Source organism: Leptidea sinapis, chromosome 30 (genome assembly GCF_905404315.1).
Source record: "Leptidea sinapis chromosome 30, ilLepSina1.1, whole genome shotgun sequence".
Lineage (NCBI taxonomy): Eukaryota > Metazoa > Arthropoda > Insecta > Lepidoptera > Pieridae > Leptidea > Leptidea sinapis.
Window position 1 is genome coordinate 3,821,554 of NC_066294.1, and position 12,958 is coordinate 3,834,511.

Genomic DNA, 12,958 nt, shown 5'->3' on the forward strand with positions numbered 1-12,958 from the left:
GAATTTATAAAAGCCAAGATAATCTGATGATCCAATCCAATGATCTGGTTTGCTGTGATATAATAATATCTCTGATCTTTATCAGGCTTTAACAATAAAATATGCGTTTCGTGACATTAGAAACTTATCGAAACACATGTATTTGACTGCTGACTTGGACTGACGGGGCTGGCAAAAAATTACGTAGGTAAGTAATATGCTTGTATGTCGCTAGAAATAAACAGAGATCCATGTTCATACATACCACAGATATACCTACACATTCATGCAAATGATTATAAGTAGTTCCGGGTAGGTTATATTCACAGAACACAATGTAATTGTATTATTAATGACTGACTTACTTTTTGTATATACGAGATAGGTATAAAGTTTGTGAGTGACTGTAAAGTATTTCGGATTTATTTTTTATTTATTTTGCCCGGAATTTCGTCCGCATTTATTATGCGAATAGTGCTCTATGGGGGATTTAAAAAAAAGATTTGAGATGACATTTTTCTTATATTAAAATTCTTATAAAATCCATAAATCACCAATATACCAAGTATTTATAAATTCTATCATATGTAAGTATATCAAGTTCATAGTTCGCTTCAAATAATATTGTACTTCAAATGGCTGATATAACTAATTATTTCAACTGATATTTCAATAGAATTTTTGTAAAAAAGAAATCAGTGAGTGAAGTTGTTACATATAAAATAAAGTATAATCACTTGTTCAATATAATACAACATTATATTATACGTAATTACAGTTTTTACATATTAAACTTTTCAAAAATCCACTCTCAAATTATGGAGTTTGTGCTCACAAAATTAATTATTAATCTAGAAATCTTACCTGTCAGGTCATGACTCATGGGGCGAAATAGTGTGGGGCCACGGAAGAGGCCGCGAAGCGAATGAAATTTGTCTAAAGATTTATGAATAAGATTTGCATGACCAATGATTTACTATGTAAGTTCGTGTGATTATTTCTCGACATAATTATTTTTTTTAGTTCATAAAATATGTGACTGATAAACCAGGCTTTTTTATTTTTATTTTGAAATAGCGGTGTATAACAGTTAATACATATTAGCAAACTTGGTGCAGCATTGGTTTTCCCTCAAGTGCCAATATTACATTGGTTGCACTCATCTTCGCCATGGCGTCTCTGGTTTCCACCGTTGCACTTCCTAAATGCGGCAATATAACTGAAAAAAAAATTTTACATTGATACTTGAATATTGAATTTCTTACAAAAGAAAGATATCCGAACAAATTATAATTACTCAGTCACCTAAGTCGTAGTAAGGACCTTTTACTCACCCCCTTATTCATAATAGTCTGCTAACTTAAAGCATTGCTAATTCTCACTCTGTCTTCTTCTATTGACCTAAGTCAGAATGAGAAAGAACACTCCTAAGCGGCTGTTTAAAATTAGCGGACCATTATGAATAAGGGGGTCAGTGTTTACAGGAAACGGCTACCAACTTCTTTGGTTTAGTTAGGCTCGTCTATTACCAGAGCCTACATTTGATCATATTATGTGAATAATTTGAACTAAACTAAACTAGAGTGATAGCTGGATAATATTATAATTATTAAAGTGAAACTCTTATAACATCGCCTCAAATTTTTTCCATGTATCCCATGTCGAATTACAGCTGGCCGCGGAGTAGGGGTGAGTTGAATCATTAATGTCAACTACTGCTTTCCAGTCAAGTTGAGCGAGTAATTTAAGGCTCCAGGTTTAAGCTCTGGTTCCCGAGAGGGAGCGTGGGTTTGAACCCCATACCTGAGAATGGTATTTTATTAAATATTATATTTTTATTTTATGAATGAGAAAAACATAATATGTGTAAAATTAATGTTTCTTTCGATTGTTATGCTGATATTAATATCTATGCTATTTTGCGAAATGAAGTTTCACTTGCATGGTGGTTCGTAAAACAACACAATGGCTTTTTAATTCTTTTTTATTGATATGAATTTCAATGTTAAAAACACTGAAAATTACCTATTTCATTTTCTAGTTCGTAAGGTACACAATCTTTCGTAGGTTAAACGGATACAAGAGGACTTTTATTCTTATTTTTTTATAGTGAAATGACTGGGGTATTATGACTAAACATCTCGTGTCTTAAAGTAAATAGCGCAATGGCACCGCCGCTCAGAATTTAGTGTTTCAAGAATCCTTAGTAGCACCTTACAAATACCTGTTAATTTCAACAGATAGCTCGCCTTATTAATTCTTAATATATAAATTTTTTGCAAGCGTAACATTGAAAACCCAGTTGCGTCACCCCAGCAACCTATAAACCTCAAAATATGTTTTTTGCGTATGAATTGAGTTGAATGTAAATTCTGTCCCCCTTATTCATAATAGTCTGCTAACTTAAAGCATTGCTAATTCTCACTCTGTCTTCTTCTATTGACCTAAGTCAGAATGAGAAAAAACACTCCTAAGCGGCTGTTTAAAGTTAGCTATATACTAGTGGACCCAACAGACGTTGTCCTGTACACACGTCTAAAATCGGTCCAGCCGTTAGGAGGAGTTCACTAACATACACATGAGCAGGAGAATTATATTATATGGACAGAATTGAGAATCTAAACCAATCTCAAATTCACTGGAACACACAATAATATCATCAAAATCGGTCCAGCCGTTTAGGAGGTAGTTCAATTGTGAATCTAAACCATACTCGGGATATAGGGGATTCGCCCCTTGAACTCACACAAAAAATTTCATCAAAATCGGTCCAGCCGTCTAGGAGGAGTTCAGTGACACACACGCATACGCACACAAGAAATATATATATAAAGATTATAATATGGATGAAATTTCTTATACTTACAGCAATTTGGTAATGCTACCAATGGGTGATCCTGTGGTATTGGTTCCGGCGTCGTGACGTCTAGACCAGCGGCGAAGATACGCTGTTCCTTCAGTGCCTCGTACAATGCATCTTGGTCAATTACACCTGCCGACAAATAATATAATATAGTACAAGTACGGAAGTCTCACTTTGTAAAATAAATTAAAGAAATAGGGACTCTTGCGGTCATACAATAAGTTGTAATTCAGATCGCACAGAGCTACTAATCTATATTTTTATTCACCTAGAAGTTGCCTCTCTTTCTATCGCGTGACTCTTACCTCTTCTGACGACATTAGGGTTGACTTTTTTTTACCTAAAACTGTACCTACCTAGTATTAGGTCATCTTATAAAAATAGCTCAGTTTTTTTTTAAATATAAATAGCTATGTAATCGTAATTTTAAAATCAATATTATTTCGTTGTCAAACCTACAGGAGTAGATAGAAATGTATGCGTTGGAACACCACAACATAGTCAAACCTACTTAGTATAAGTATAGGAAATAAAAAGGTAGATCATTAATGGTAATTTCATTATAATAATAATCACTTTAAATTAGATTTTTTCCGCATCTTAAGCAAGCTTCAAAAATTAAATTACGACCGCATTCATCTTTAATATGCTTTGCTTTATTTATGTTTCTCCATTTTCTAAATATCGGTCGGATCGGTGAAGTAGGTAGGAAGTAGGAAGGTTGTAGTCAACAAAGCAAAGAGTATAATAATATATAGGGAAAAGAGAGCCCTCTCTACTCATTATGAGCTGTCTATTTGAAAACTAGCGCCATCTGGAGATTGGCCCCGAAAATAACTATATAAAAGCTCGAAATTATAAAATTCATTTTTAATGTTGTGACGCAATTAAATAACTAACTCCACTTTTTAATGTAGGTATTGAAATTTTTTACCATGTTGAAATTGCGCGTAGAGTTAGTTATTTAATTTTTTTATAAAGGATAGATTTATTAGTGTAATATGCAAAATGGAACACGAGAGCTACATACATGAGCAAACGCTAGAAGTAGCCGCCATTTTATGACCAGTGGGCAGTGAAATAAATAAAGAAAAGTTGAAAGGTTTCAAAGCGAGTGACAGCTGACGAAGCTTTAATTTTCGGGCCAACTAACAGATGGCACTACAGTCTTCTGAAAACGTCACTATAAGGCGTCTGTCCCACCCCTGCTACAAAGCTTGCACGTGCGTCACTGCTCGCTTTGTGTCCCTTCTGGCTGGCCTACTGTGTAGAGGCCGCCGCATGTACTTACGATTTCGATACCTACACGAGGAGTGAGACAGGTCTGTTGCCGATTAGTTACGAATTGTGTATTATTATTCATTTCAAAAGAACCACACAGTGACACCGGATTTGCTATGGTTATTATCTCATATGCGTAACTGTGACTAATGTAAATGATACAATACATAAAGAAGTAGATATAGATGAACTATTGCATATACCTATATTATAAATTGGATATTTCCGAAACGACTTCGAGGAAAGGTTGATTTCATGTGAATAATTCATACTCAATCAAAATATGTTTTTCGTCTTTAGCGGCAAATATAATTTAAAATGATATTTGGATAAATTTGATTGAACAATCGGATTTCATGTTCTCGCAAAAAAAAAACAGCTTTGATAAATAATATGAAGAGATTATAATATTGACCAATAAAATACTTCAACAAACTATTAAATTTACTTGATTTTACAAGCGTTATCGTCTCTCGATTATGCTTTTTTATCAATAAACAACTACGAGCACACTGCCCCACTTTTTCGTTGCGGTCAGCTTTATAATAATGTGATAATGTTGGGTGTTGTCGACCTCATGGTTGTCGAAGTTTATATATTATTATATACATCTAAGATATACACAGTTGCGAGCACGGAAAAGAAAAAACTAGTTTTCTGTTCTGTGGTTGGGAGGACAGATATTAAAGTGACAAATTATTAACTATTAAGCACATACATTTTTTTTAAATATTAACACACTTTGACACTAATTATCTGGCCGCAAACTAGACATAGATAGTACTTTGGGCGCATATTTAATGGGATATAGGTACCTATGTATTGAACATACTTTAATAGGTACATATTATGTTATAATTGACTCAGAAACAAACATCCACACACATCATATAAATGAAGCACATGTGTGCACACATGAAGCCATTCTCCAGTCTCCATGAGCCTACGTTACAAACCATACTTCTTAACGGCCGTCACAATTATTAATTATTCTTCGATGGAAGCATTATTCTTCGATATTACACTGACCTCTACTATTTACCACTGGACTGGCGGCTGCTATTACTGTTTGCGGCGTTTGTACCTGTTTGATATTCGCCGTTTTGGCGCTGTTGGCCATAGCGAGAGTACGGTACTAAAACTAGTGACGACAACCTCAGCTAAACAAACATCGATAGATGGTGGGAAACTATTTGGGAAAAATTGTATACTTAATAACGTTGATTCCTGAAGTATAAATAACACGCAAAACTAAGGAAATTAATTCAAAATGCAAAAATAATTCAGAGTACTTTTTTACGCTTTACGCTTCTGTCGCAGACATTTGTATTATACGTCAAAATTAGTTCTCTGGACGCTCGCCAGGGGGCCTACTCCTTTAATCGATATTCGATATATCGTGGCATAAGTCGTGTCGGATCCTACTCATAATTACATCGTATTCAATGTCGAAACGATGATTGAACGAACGAAACATTTTTCGATATTATCGGTCCTTACCCTACTCGTAGTTGAAAATGTCAGAGACGAATATTCGAATATTACAAATATCACTTTTACGATAATCTCAACGACACTTTCTAGGTTGTCGATGCTATTATCGTTTCAAGTTGTATAGATATATTTGCCATACAATATACATACTTAATAAATATTATTGAAATAATTATATGAGATTTACTATTCAACAGGATTTTTTTACTACTAAGTCATTTTGTTGATCGTTTATCCGTAGAAATAATGCAAATGGCCGCCTGAGAAATAGGAAGTCGAAGAGAAGGGTTGAGTTACTTTTTTTACATTTTATTATCCACAAGTATTATTTATTCAATTTTAAATTGCCACATTATATTCATTACATATTTTTTTAACATTTACATTATGTTTAAGCGCCTAAACTTTGTTTTGACTTTTGACACTTAACAGCGACATAGCACAGATAAGCTTTAGGTTTGAACATATTTCATTCACACTAACATCGTAAAAAAATCAAAATATTAGTCTATGGTAACGATAAACGATAAGGAATTCGAACATTTGTTAGAGTAGGATAGTTGCGATACATTCGGAGCATTATCGTATCGTTCCGAAGGTATCGTTGTCGATTTTGCAAGTAGACCTCCTGGCTCGTGGAACAGTCTGTCCAGAAGTATTTATGCAGGTCAGTGAGTAAGTAGCAGTAATTCTAAGTACCAGCAGTTTTCGATTAATAAAATCGTCTAGTTAATATAGAGAATCATACCTCCACGCGCTATGTTCACCAAAACTGCGGTATTCTTCATCATCTTCAGTCTTTCTGCAGTTATGAGGTGTTTGGTTTCCGGAGTGAACGGACAACAAAGCACGACGAAGTCACTTTCCTTCAAAAGATCTTCTAATGAAACTCGAACAGCACCCAAAGATGCAGCTGAAACATTTACATATTTTGCCTTATTTCTGCAGCAGTAATGTAACATTATTGTGTTTCGGTCTGAAGGGCGCTACGGCACTAGCTACAGCTAGTGGAATTACTGGGCAAATGAGACTTAACATCTTATGTCTCAAGGAGACGAGCGCAATTGTAGTGCCGCTCAGATTTTTGGGTTTTTCAAGAATCCTGAGCGGCACAGCATTGTAATGGGCATTTCGTATCAATTACCATCAGCTGAACATCCTGCTCTTCTAGTCCCTTATTTTCATTAAAAAAAATTAATCAACGGAATAAGAATAGTTACTATTGTTAATGAAAATGTATCAATATTAAAAACTATAAGAAATTTGCTACGAGTATCTTCGCAGGATAACTTTTTAACATTTACAGTCAAAAATAGTTTATTAGTTACCATTACTGAACACATTTCTGAAAAAATATCCCACGAAAATTTAGTTCAATTCAGAATTTAATCTCTTAACTATTGTACATACCCCGACAGTATCTTTGGTAATTAGAAACTATTACATAGTATACTTATAGTTATTAGTATACATTACTTATAGTTACTAGTATACATTAATTCGCATAGTACCTTCAGGTTTGTCCGATCTTCCACTGTAAATGAATTTTCCAACATTAAATGCCTTCAGCCGCTGTACAACTGCTTGACCTACTCCCCCCAGACCGACGATCCCAACTGTGCTGCCAGCAATATGACGGCCCAAGCTCCATTGTACACCATACTTCCATTGTCCCCTTAAATTTTATAGTTATTGATTAGATATCTGGTAAGCAGCAATAGCCGGTATAATTTAATGTGTTTAAGTACCTCAATACCTACTGATTTAGCCTCATATGTATGTGTTCAGAGGTATAAAAACTGTAAAAATAACGAGACAGTCGATGTTTTTATAATGATTTCCATCAATTAAATAATAAGCCAAGATACACAGCTTACCTTTCCACTTCTTGTATGCCAGCTTTGAACCCTCTCGCAGCACCAATGAGCAGACCCACAGTTATATCCGCAACGGCGTCATCTAAAACGTTCGGGGTATTGCCCAGAGGAAGTCCCCGACGGATAAGTTCTGCGACGTCGATGTGGTCGAAACCTGATGCCATGGCTGTGACTACTTTTAATTGAGGACCTTTAGGGAGGTTACAAGATATTATGTATTATGTCAATTAAAAACTGTTATATCAAGGAAGTTTAGCAAGAATACTGGCAGTAGGAATTTCCCCATTGGCTAGCAGGGTTGATCCGTTGGCCTAAATAACTGCTAGGACTTGGATTTCTAACAGCACCATTGATACACATACATGGTACTTTGTACATTTAATTCAAATTCAAATATACTTTTATTTAAACAAAACAAATTTTAATTAAAACTATCGTTACGGGGATGTGTACCAAAAATACTGGCAGCATTTCCGCATCGGATATTTTTACTTTGTTCGCGCGTCTAGATCAAACAGACCATGTGTATCGACACCTAACGACGCTATACAAGACTAACTGTTATCAACATATTTGTGACTTTTTCTGTCTTCAACAGTCGAAGCAGTAGCAACCAGCCTTGTCCACACCACACCTTCAATGTGCCCAGGCACTAGGATCATGCCATCAGGACGCTTGCCATCGCAACGAGTCTTTTTGGCGCTAACATTGCTGTTATAGAAACACAAATGCTCTGCGGTTGATTTCATTGAGCCCTGCGTGACGACTGATATGGCGATATCGATTTTAGACAGGATAGCCCGTGTTGGTGGCAAATTAGATCGTATTTCAAGTATCTTACGGCAGAGATCACCTCACTCAGTTGAATTTCCCACGAGCAACTAAAAGGTTTTTTACCAGATTGTTCATAAATTTTGGATTTGGTGTTGTGGTGTCTACATGATATAATTGAATAACTTGTCTGGCCAATTCCTATATTTTTTATAACGTTATGATAATAATTATATTATGTACCCATTTCGTTATTGAAGTCTCAGCATAACTTAAAATGACTATCTTCGCCCATGCAGGCCTTTAATCTGTATGGCCACAAATCTATGGACTGACACTAGACGCATTTTTGCATGAGAAGATTATTCAATGCTTGTTCTAGAGAATTCTGAAGCGAGTCGCTTAGAGCAGGTCATATCTTCTAAAACTGGCTATAATTTTAAGACCAAGGACTTCAGCTCTGGGTCTGACGAGGGGCAATCTTCAGCTATTACAAAGTCCGGACTGTTTACTTTCAGCCAAGAATGGGTAGTACCTGCCTTGTGAACAGTTGCAAGGTCTTGCTGGAAAGTCGAAGGTACATTTTTAAGAAGCGTATTGTTAAGAGGTTTCACAATATTACCTAAGAGAGTCTCTTTCACACTTCACTCTGGCAACTCGTCTTCACACCTTTTTGACAAAAATGAATTTTTGTTACTCCTTGATAAGACATTCCCTACCACTTGTGAAGCTTCTCTGGTGCTATGAGAGTTCATTTTGCTTCGTGAAAAGCTTATTTCAGTATTTTCCGCCCGCGTATCGGGACAGCATGCATTTTGACTGAGCCAATCTCTTTAATTGGCAAATCCTGTAGGTATATAGACGATAAGCACCAAGCTTCATGTCTCCTATGATACCCACGCTAAAGCACCCAAGCGGGATTGTTCATTTCTCATTATATTATTACTTTGTTTTCTTATAGAACTTCAAATTCTGGCTGTTTTAAAAGCACGCGGCCGCCCCTTTTTTTTGTAGTCGTTGACATAAGATGTGCTGGTCACCGATAGAACAATATACGAGCATATGACCTAACCTAGCTTTTGAAGTGTCTTGAAAATATGTTTCATTTTTTGCAAGGCAATCTCAGTAATTCTGTTTTCTTTAACACCCCTTTCCAGTAGAGTTTTAATAATGACTCCTAATTAATATGTCAAATGGCGGGAAATGATGAAAGTGTCTAAGATAATAAATACGTTCCAAATTTGAAAAAAAAAGTGTGTGTGTCAGCTTCGACGCACGACTAGAGTTTATTCCTCAAGAACGATTGTCTTTGAACAGGTACTAAACAAAATCAAGTCCAATGGAATCGGTTACAAACAGACATACCGCAGGAGCTAATAAAAGCGTATTGACTAAAAAATCAAAAGATCTTTAATGCTCAAAATATGTCAGGAAATACCCAAACACAACTCCTGTGAAAAGCGGAACTCAAAATTCCAATAATAAAAGGTCCATCAAGGAACTTACATTTTGGCACACCCTAATAGGTATATTATACTACATGCGTAAGCTATCAAGAAAAGTGCGCGAGAAATGATGCGCATCAAAAACGTTACTATCCCATTTGAGTAGGTTTTACTCTCCATATTTTTCTCATACCGGGCGCCTTATATGAAAATCGATTCTTAAGGAGTAAACTTCAAAAAAATTTGATATAGACCTTTTTAAGTTGTAACGATATTTATGGTAATATTTTAATTTCCGCGCTAAGGCCATTGTTGTAAATATATACATAGTAATTGAAAAACATAATATGTAGTTAAATAAAATTACCAGCTAAATCTAAAATTTCTTCTGTAAGTTTATGTTTTGTATTCCAAATCAACGCGTCGTATCCAAATATGTTTTTCTTTATTGTAGGGAGACATTCCGGCTGGTGGTCTAGATATGGTAACACTGTTGCTTCTAATCTATAAAAGTTAAATAGATTTATTAAAAAATAATATAGTTCTTGGCTCGCACGTTCCGTATCTCCGCTCAAGTTTTCTGGAGTTCACTATATCAGTTGATAGGGTTTCTTGTAGGTGCAAAAAGAAACAACAAAGTGGTGTAGATTTAAGTGTTTTTATGTTTAACTTAATTTTTATGAAAATAAGGGACGAGATGAGCAGGACGTTCAGCTGATGGATTAATGCAAGTGCCGAATCTTTAAAAACCCCAAAAAATCTGGACAACACTACAATCGCGCTCGTCACCTTGAGAGTCTCATTTTCCCAGTAATTTCACAAGCTACGGCGCCCTTCAGACCGAAATACATTACTGCCTTACGGCAGAAATACGCGCCGTAATCTAGCCGGCCTCCTGTGCAAAGGAGCCTCCCACTGGTAACTAAGGTAGGGAAACGAATCGCGTTTAAAGTTTGTCAACATAGAAATTAGGATTAGGAGATAAAAATACAGGGAGATAGACCTACTAAAATTGATATAATTTACGAGTTTATTCACGGCTAGATAATACCTAAGATGTTATGAGGGGAAAGATGGCTGCATGCAAGCATGGACGCACCCATTTTCTTTTGGGTGATGATTTATGTCACACTTTGCTATTATTTGAACCTAATATTTTCGGACACTGTCTTTATAACTGTGCATAAAAGATACACTTTATCACGGATTATGTATTGAGATGTCTTCTGAAATACTAATCCTAAACATTATTTCACAATGTTCTCATAATAATATTATACTTATATATGTATAGGTTACATATCTTTATTCACATATTATATTTGCATTTTAAGTTGATGCATTAACTCAATTCAGAAATATTTTCAGGTTTAATAGGATATTTTTTAAAACTGCTCAAGTAATTCAAATCGTTCGAGTATTTGTGTTACATCATCTTGCACAGGCTGAATAAATATTTTTTAAATGCTGAAACTGTTAATGACAATTATTATAAAAGTGGAGTATCTTGCCACGTCATTTCATTAAAACACAATCACTTATCTGGATCCCTCGGTGTCCCTTTCTCTTCATCTATAAAATGTTAATGTAGGTAATTAACTAAAAATGTTAACACTGGGTATTATATTATATAAATTTATAATTTATTATCTAGCCGTGAATAAACTTCAAGTATGACTTTCTCTTTAATAAAAATGACATTCGTTCATATTCAGAAGTATTAGATTCTGTAAGAAAATATGAACGATTACGAAAATAACAGCACGAAAATACGGACGATTACGAAATTTATGAAACTAACATTTCTGTACGAAAATACTAATGATTACTAGATTTAGCATGATTTAGATGTAGAATTCAAGAGTTGGCAAGATAAAGATGTAGAAAAAGGATACAACTAAGATAGAACAAATTTTGGGCACTGAAACATATCATACCTGCTCAAAAACAAAGACGATCATATTAGCTTAAAATCAAAAATATTTAACAGATGTATCCCTCGCATAACATATGGCTGACAAACTTAGGAGCTCAGTAAGCCGTAAGACTCTCAAATAATAACTATTTAATAATTATGTTAACATTTAACTAATAATTTTTTTAGTTAGATAGAATTATTTTTACTAGCCATTATTTAAAAAAAATATTGATTTGATTGATTGTCGTCCGTCAGTGTCAACTTGGCAAGAGTCAATACCAATTGTCAATACTCAATAGTCAATACTCGTAACTCGATGTGGTCGTTAGAAGTAAATATTATATTCTATTAACCTTAATTAAATTAATCGAGGCTTGAATGCTGAATCTTGATTAGCATATTTTAGCACACATTTTTAAGCTAAAATTAAGTTTTATAGACAAGATAATTATTATGTGACCTATGACTAAATAGACACAGTCCTACAGTCGTGTGGTTATGACCTAATTTATTTTAAACAAATATGAACTATATATTGCATATAAACGATCATTTACATGCAATATCATTACATAGTTACCTATAGTATATTTACCTGTAAACAAAGTTTAATTTGAATATAGTTTTCATATCACATAAATGATGGTGACTTTTATAGGTAACCTAATAGTAAGCAGTAGCTACAATGTTCTTGGTACTTACTTCGTCTGTAACAACTCCAAGCCGGCTTTAGGAAAGGTTTTATTTACCACCAACACTCTTTTTAAAGACATTTTTGTACGTCTACGCTGGAAACGTTTAAAATAAAGTTTGTTAAACAAACTTGATTACACCTATATGCTCTCTTTTTATTTAGATCAAATCTTTCAAGGTTGATAATGACGTTACAACTTACATCACGATGTATCTTTTACTAGTTAGATTACACTATCACTGTATTGTGAAGGGGTATGCTAACAAGTAACAGCTAAATACATAATAAGGAAGTGAGGAACTCAAAAACTAAATTATAACGTTACGTAATGGATTCATCATGGTTAAAGTTAATAGGGACTAATTAATGGTATTCCATGAGTACAACTCAAAGAATATAATAGTTAATATTATCTCCCGCAGCGAGTTGCAACCAAGCTAGTGTATTTTACTAAATAACAATTATTTTCATATATAATATAATATAACATAATATAACGTTATTTCTATTTAAATATCAAGTAAAAAATAATTTAGATGTCGGCTTGTAAGCGCCATCTAGTAGCAAATAGTATATTTTTTCTCTCCACCTCTGACAACCATATAAAATGGGCTGGAAACACCCTACAGATTAGTT

General features: G+C 34.4%; 1 protein-coding gene across 2 annotated transcripts; it reads right to left on the reverse strand.

The window, feature by feature from the left end:
- Positions 1-1,015: 1,015 nt before the first annotated feature.
- On the reverse strand, positions 1,016-12,649 carry LOC126973898 (glyoxylate reductase/hydroxypyruvate reductase-like). 2 transcript variants are annotated; one of them, XM_050821265.1, is made up of 8 exons: positions 12,524-12,649; positions 12,331-12,416; positions 10,078-10,214; positions 7,495-7,684; positions 7,129-7,292; positions 6,366-6,530; positions 2,846-2,971; positions 1,016-1,198 (listed from the first exon to the last, which is right to left on the reverse strand). In XM_050821265.1, the coding sequence occupies exons 2-8, from the start codon at positions 12,399-12,401 to the stop codon at positions 1,080-1,082; spliced, it is 972 nt and encodes a 323-aa protein (XP_050677222.1). In that variant the 5' UTR covers positions 12,402-12,416; positions 12,524-12,649; the 3' UTR covers positions 1,016-1,079. The 2 variants fall into 2 exon arrangements, with proteins under 2 accessions (XP_050677222.1, XP_050677221.1); XM_050821264.1 differs by lacking the exon at positions 12,524-12,649 and having other exon boundaries at positions 12,331-12,504.
- Between the last annotated feature and the right edge of the window lie 309 nt (positions 12,650-12,958).

Excerpts from the sequence above, each read along its gene's own strand:
- LOC126973898 (XM_050821265.1), bottom strand. The coding sequence starts at position 12,401 with ATGTCTTTAAAAAGAGTGTTGGTGGTAAATAAAACCTTTCCTAAAGCC. Across the intron at positions 7,685-10,077 it reads AGAAATTTTAGATTTAGCTG|GTCCTCAATTAAAAGTAGTC; the intron begins GTAATTTTATTT and ends ACCTCCCTAAAG. Across the intron at positions 1,199-2,845 it reads GGTAGCATTACCAAATTGCT|TTATATTGCCGCATTTAGGA; the intron begins GTAAGTATAAGA and ends TTTTTTTTTCAG.